At 40.4% G+C, this 7,592-nt stretch overlaps 1 gene segment (V, D, J or C); it reads right to left on the bottom strand.

Moving 5' to 3' along the window:
- Positions 1-5,054: 5,054 nt before the first annotated feature.
- On the bottom strand, positions 5,055-5,372 carry LOC133066910 (T cell receptor alpha variable 9-2-like). The segment is given in 1 exon segment: positions 5,055-5,372. A coding segment is annotated over 1 exon segment (318 nt).
- Positions 5,373-7,592: the final 2,220 nt, after the last annotated feature.

Here is a 7,592-nt window from a genome sequence, read left to right as displayed (position 1 = left end):
AGATCAAATTGCCAATATCCACTGGACCACAGAAAAAGCAAGAGAATTCCAGAAAAACATCTACTTCTGCTGCTTTGACTACACTAAAGCCTTTAACTGTGTGGATTGCAACAAACAGTGGAAAATTATTAGAGATGGGAAGCCCAGATCACCTTGCCTGCCTCCTGCAAAACCTGTATGCAGGTAAAGAAACAACAGTTAGAACCGGACATGGAACAATGGACTGGTTTCAAATTGGGAAAGGAGTACATCAAGGCTGTATATTGTCACCCTGCTTATTTAACTTCTATGCAGAGTACACCATCAGAAATGCTGGGCTAGATGAAGCACAAGCTGGAATCAAGATTGCAGGGAAAAATATCGATGCCCTCATATATGCAGATGACACCACCCTTATGGCAGAAAGCAAAGAGGAACTAAAGAGCTTCTTGATGAAGGTGAAAGAGAAGAGTGAAAAAGCTGGCTTAAAACTCAACATTCAGAAAACTAAGATCATGGCATCTGGTCCCATCAGTTCATGGCAAATAGATGGGGAAACAATGGAAACAGTGACAGACTTTATTTTCTTGAGCTCCAAAAACTGAGGGTTGTGACAGCATCCATGAAATTAAATATGCTTGCTCCTTGGAAGAAAAGCTATGACAAACTTTGACAACATATTAAAAAGCAGAGTCATTACTTTGCCAACAAAGGTCCATCTAGTTAAAGCTATGGTTTTTCCACTATTCATGTATGGATGTGAGAGTGGGACCAGAAAGAAGGCTGAGCACTGAGAAATTGATGCTTTTGAACTGTGGTGTTGGAGAAGACTCTTGAGAGTCCCTTGAACTGTGAGGAGATCAAACCAGTCAATCCTAAAGGAAATTAACGCTGACTATTCATTGGGAGGACTGACGCTGGAGCTCCAATACTTTGGCTACCTGATGTGAAGAACTGACTCATTAGAAAAGACCCTGATGCTGGGAAAGATTGTAGGTAGGAGGAGAAGGGGATGACAGAACTTGAGATGGTTGAATGGCATCACCAACTCAATGGACATAAGTTTAAGCAAGCTCCAGGAGATGGTAAAGGACAGGGAAGCCTGGCATGCTGCAGTCCATGGGGTCACAAAGAGCCAGACATAACTGAACAACAACAACAAAGTGGTCAGGGATGTTGGAGGAAAGGAATGCAAGTGGCAAAAAATAAGACAGAGTCCATATTGATGAGAGTAGTGCTGCCATGTTGAAAGAAGTAACTCTGGTTGGGAAGGCTTTGCCTTAAGGGTCAAAGGAAATACAATTACAGAAATCTCTGTGGCCAGAGGAAATACAACCACACCAAAAGACCAATCTCTGGGGCTTCCCTGGGGGTCCAGTGCTTGACTCCACACTGCCAGTGCAGGGGGCACCGGTTTGATTCTTGGTCAGGGAAGATCCTGCATGTCACAAGGCCAGAAAAAAAAAAAAAAAAAGAATGATCTCTGAAAACCTGGGAATGGAGACATTCTCTGTTTCTCTATGACTAATGAGGCCCTATAACAAAAGTCAGAAAACTTTTCTTTGATTCCAGGAGAATGAGCCCAGTCCTCTCCTGGGGTTTTTCATTCATGTGTTCCTTCCTGTCAAGACTAACTTTCATGTAAACGATGTAGTAATCTGTCAGTTTGTAAATTTGTAGTCTGTAATTGTGGACTTCTGATTCCTAGTCCTGCATAGTTACCTCTCATCTCTTCCAAATTTTCTCTTAGCTAAAAGAGTAGAAATACAAAGAGAATAAGCCAAAATCTTTAAGAGTAAAAATATTAGGGATCATCAAGAGATGAGAGATTTACACAAATTTCCAGAATATAGAAAGTAAATGGCATGATATTGAGGATGAAAGTTAGGTTAGAAAAAAAAAGTGATAATAAAATAAATAGTAAAAATAGTAAAATAAAATAGTAAAAATTAAGCTATGAGGAGGAATTCTTGCTGGCTCTCAGGCTAGCAGTCATTCTATCTCCTCTCAGTGTCGCTGGGTATTGGCAAAATCCAGCATGCATAAATTCAATGTCCACAGGACTGTTTGAAGCCTTGGAAAAGTGCTATTTCCTCTGCACTGGAAGAATGCAAGGAAATTCTCCAATTGTCTATGGTGGTAGAAGAAACATCTCATAGTTGAAGAAAAGAGGAGAAATAGAATAGTCTCCTTTAAAGATAATGACAGGACTCTAAGACATATATTGATTGCCAGAAAGACTAACGAGTCTTCACAGACAGCTTAGAACACCAAAAACCATGGTTCATTAAAAACGAGCAAAAATGAAATCACTGAAAAATAAGGAAAGAGAAACTTGAAAACAAAACAGCTCTGATTTAGGTACTGAAAAGACCTAGCCTTTCAGTTGCCATATGCTTTATCATGCTCTTGTGAACTGATGGAAAATTTATAGTTTTTAAATTTTAGAAAAAAAAATTGTAAGTTGAAGGACAACTGAAAAATATAGTTGTCAGCAGACCTAGCCTAGAAGAAATGCTTTAAAAGTTTTTCAAGATTGAAGGGAAATACATCATGTCAGACACATTATCAGAGGAAAACTCCATGGTATCAGAAGAAACTGCATCTTCAGGAGTGAAGGAAGAATACTAGAAAAGGTAAACAGCTGATAAATATAACACCTCTTACTTATTCTTTCATTAAACCTTAAAACACATACAACTATTTAAAGCAAAAGTTATAACATTCTGCTGTAAGGTTTTCAGTGTCTGTAAATGTAATATATATGGACAATTATTAAAAAAAAAAAAAAAAACCTTAGTACTGATGGATAAAGAGACATATTGTACAAGATTTCAACATTTCCCATGAAACAGAACAATATTAACTCTAACTGGGCTTCCCAGGTGGCTCAGTAGTGAAGACTCCGTCTGCAGTGCAGGAGATGCAGTTTCGATCCCTGGGTCAGGGAGATCCCCTGGAGAAGGAAATAGCAACCCACTCCAGTATTCCTGCCTGAGAAATCTCATGGACAGAGAAGCTTGGCAGGCTACAGTCCATAGGATCGCAAAAGAGTTGAACATGACTTAGTGACTAAGCAACAACAACAGTAACTTTAACTAGATTCTGAGTAATAGGCGTGTATGTTGTAATCACTAGGAAAAGTATTAAAAAGTAATAAAGTAACCAAAAAATCAAGAAAAAGGGGGAGAGAAAAACAACAAAAAAGATGGATCAAACAGAAAATCAATGAAAAAGCAGTATATCTAAGTCCATGCAAAGTAATCTGTAACAATAAGCAACTGACTTTCTGGGGTCCATGATAAAGGGAGGGATGGATAGCATAGGGCAAAAGAACCTTTGGGGGATGTGGGAAAGATTCATTACCTTGATTGTGATGATAGTGTCACAGGTATATACATATGTTAAGACTGATCCAAGGCTTTAAATATGTGCAGTTTATTGTACCTCAAATCACAAATAAATAAAAGGCAAATGTCATACCTAATACATCCAGTTCTTGTGCTGATCAATTTGTATCCCTTCTACCATTCCCAAGAAGAATCCAAGATGACCTAAAAAATAACTCTTCTTCCTATTCCAATATCCAACTCCTAAGGAAAATATATCTTGACATTTTTTATATTATTGTCCTTGAGACTCTCCACTATCTTAAGGTGGGGGAGGGTGGGGACAAAAGCCAACAAGATCATCTTAAAGTCAGATCTATCACTGCTCAAAACTTCTGTTTAAATTAATGTCCAGTTCCCTCTTTGCTACTGGCAATGTGACATATATACATCTACACAAGTACCTACAACATTAATCTACATTAATACTTAAGACAGGCGTTTTAAGAAACTGCATTTGAGTCCTGGTTCTGCTATTAACGTGGCTTCCCTGGTGGCTCAGAACATGGTTTGATCCCTGGGTCGGGAAGATCCCCTGGAGAAGGAAATGGCAACCCACTCCAGTATTCTTGCCTGGAGAATTCCATGAACAAAGGAGCCTGGTGGGCTACAGTCCATGGGGTCGCAAAGAGTCAGACAGGACTGAGGGACACACTTCTGCTACTAACTACCTATGTGGTAGTGGATAAGCAACTTATCCTCTTTGTGCCTCAGTATCTTCATTTATGAGACTGCCATGGAAATATATATACCAGCGTTTGAGAGAATTAAATGATTTGGTGCACATTAAAGACTTAGAAACAGCATGTGTGGCAAGGAGTAAGACCTCTATCAGCATATAAGCTCTAACAGTGCAGCAAATTTTGTATGTTCTCTGTACTGTCTCTTAGATTATGATCTGATACTGAGTAGGCACAAATAAGTCTTTATTGAATACATTTTCTTAATGAAAAAAATGGTAGCTTTTTTGTGGTAGCAGTAATGGGTTTTCCAACCCATTCATTAATTTAACAAATATATGAAGAGATTTTACTATGATGCAGGCACTATTCTAATTACAGTGAATGTAGCAGTTCTGCTTTAATATGTATGGAGAACATCAGTTTGTGTCTAACATGTAACTCCCCCCAAAATAAACTGTAAGAAATATTCTGTCTTTTCTTGCCTTGTGTGTGGTCATACATAGGACTCCCTCCTCCTCCTTTCTTTCTTAAATTTCTTCCTTCATTTAAGAGGCTAACATTTCTTGGGATGAAGTTTCTCTAGAAATCACCTCTTCTTGCCCTAGATACCAGAGAGCCATTGAGTATTTGCAATCTCGTCTATTGCAGGAGTATCTTTAAATACAATTATTTCCCTAGATGATCTGGGGCACAGTCAGGGGGTTAGAACTTTATGCAAGGATAACATATAGACCACTTCATTCATTGGAGATCTTATACTTGTAAAATTACAAATTTCATCCCTGATTAAGGAACCATGGTGACAGACTCTCATCATTAAGGCATTTGTATGAGGCATGTTTACTTATTTTTCTGCTGTCTTCTTAGAGTTGATTTGGGGTACTCTCACACCAGCAAGAGTCTAGGGGTAGGTATTGGGTGACAACACAGTAGCCTACCTCCTGGCTCCTAAACCAAAGTGGATCATAAGGTCAGACACTCAGCATTCAGGCCCCGCTGCTGCTCAGAGTTTGTGCTCAGCTCCTCCTGTAGTTTCCGTCATTGTGTCACTCAGAGCACAGTAGTACACAGCCGAGTCTGACTCTTGGACTGAGGCTTTCTCCAAGTGGAAGGAGGTGGTTTCTGTATTGTATGTAGCTTCAAAACCTTTGCTGCTTCCCTTCTCGTTGTCCCTGTGGGCTCTCAGAAGGAGCTTTGGACCTTCTCCAGAATATTGGACATACCAGGAAAGGGCAGGGTACTGTTTGGTTTCATAGGAGCAGTTCACAGTTAGAAACTCCTCCTCTAAGAGGGTCACTTGGCCTTTTGGCTGAGTCTCCATTGCTTCTTCCTGGGAGCGGGGGTGGGGGGGAAATAGTTCTGGTTACCTTGGCATAATACAGGGCTCTACCCCTTAGTGAAAATTGCAGTTAAAGATTATACCACCATAATGAAACAAAAGACTCTAAGCTCTAGGTACCATTTTACTTACCAAACATTAAGAATAGCACAATCACTGATCCTGGAGGAGAGTTCATCCTTAGAGTCTCTGTTGTCTTTGAGTCTTGATTGCTTAGTGTGAGAAAAAGTTAAGGTCACGATGAACAGATGACAGAGAGGTCAGAATATCAGCAGGAAACATGTATGTTTTAGGAAGATGCACCCCCTTGTGGGCAAAATGCTATACTCAGAGGAATGCTAACCTGATCTGTCAAAAGTCAGTCACACATCTTCATTTCTGCTTTATTTTTATGACACCTGTGAGCTTTCAATATGCTGTTGTTGTTGTTGTCCTTTAGTTGCTAAGTCATGTACAACTCTTTTGTGACCCCATGGACTGCAGCCCTTCAGGCTCCTCTGTCTATGGGATTTCCCAAGCAAGAATACTGGAGTGGGTTGCCATTGCCTTTTCCAGGGGATTTTCCCAACCCAGTGATCAAACCTGCATCTCTTGCATTTGCAGGCTGATTCTTTATCACTGAGCCACCAGAGAAGCCCAGCTTTCAAAATAGTCCTTTGTAAATCTAAAGAGCATTTGGTATTTTTACAAGCTTGTTTTTTTCCCCAGTACACAGCCTAACATGGAAGCTCATACAACATTTCTGCAAACTGTTCAAATTTTTTTCTTTTCTAACTTTTGGCTGAATTGGGTCTTCATTGTGGCATGTGGGTTTTCTCTACTTGTGGCTCACTGGCTTCTCTTCTTACAGAGCATGGGCTCTAGATTATGAGGGCTCTGTAGTTGCAATGCAGGGGTTTCTCTAGGCATGGCACACAGGTTTTCTAGTTGCCCCAAGGCATGTGGGATCTTAGTCCTCAGACTAGGGACCAAACGCATGAGCCCAGCACTGGAAAGCAGACTCTCAACCACTGGACCACCAGGGAAGCCCCACTTTTTCTTACTTAGCCATTTTTGGCCCCTTTGTGATCTGCTGAAATGTCATACAAGCACGTTTTACAGAAAAATCAGTGGAACACCAGTAAGACAAATCTAGTCATTAGTAGACATGACCATGTCTACCTCAGTGAAACTACGAGACATGCCGTGTAGGGCCACCCACGATGGATGGGACATGCTGGAGAGTTCTGACAAAATGTGGTCCCCTGGAGAAGGGAATGGCAAAACACTTGAGTATTCCTGCCTTGAGAACCGCATTGAACAATATGAAAAGGCAAAAAGATATGACACTGAAAAATAAACTCCCCAGGTTGGTAGGTGCCCAATACACTTACTGGAGGAAAGTGGATAAAGAAAGAATGAAGTGGCTAAGCCAAAGAAGAAACAATGCCCAGCTGTGAATGTGTCTGGTGGTAAAAGTAAAGTCTGATGCTGTAAAGAATAATATTGCATAGAAACCTGGAATCTTAGGCCCATGAATCAAGGTAAATGGGAAGTGGTCAAACAGGAGATGGCAAGAGTGAACACCAACATTTTAGGAATCAGTGAACTAAAATTGACAGGAATGGGAGAACTTAATTCAGATGACCATCATATCTACTACTGTGGGCAAAAATCGCTTAGAAGAAATGGAGTAGCCCTCATAGTCAACAAAAGAATTCAAAATGCAGAACTTGGGTGCAATCTCAAAAATGACAGGATGATCTTGATTTGTTTCCAAGGCAAACCATTCAATATCACCGTGATGCAAATCTATGCCCCAACCACTAATGCCAAAGAAGCTGAAGCTGAACAGTTCTATGAAGATCTACAAGACCTTCTGGAACTAACACCAAGAAAAAAACATGTTCTTTTCATCATAGGGTACTGGAATGCAAAAGTAGGAAGTCAAAAGCTACCTGGAGTAACAGAGAAGTTTGGCCTTGGAGTACAAAATGAAGCAGAGCAAAGGCTAACAGAGTGTTGCCAATAGGACACACTGGTCATAGCAAACACCCTCTTCCAACAATGCAAGAGACGACTCTACACATGGACATCACCAGATGGTCAAAGCCGCCATCAGATTGATTATATTCTTTGCACCTGAAGATGGAGAAGCTCTGTCAGCCTGAAAAAATAAGACCATGAGCTGACTGCGGATCAGATCATGAACTGTTTATTGTG

The sequence above is a fragment of the Dama dama genome, chromosome 12 (assembly GCF_033118175.1).
Source record: "Dama dama isolate Ldn47 chromosome 12, ASM3311817v1, whole genome shotgun sequence".
NCBI lineage: Eukaryota > Metazoa > Chordata > Mammalia > Artiodactyla > Cervidae > Dama > Dama dama.
This window is presented reverse-complemented; position numbering and strand designations above follow the sequence as displayed.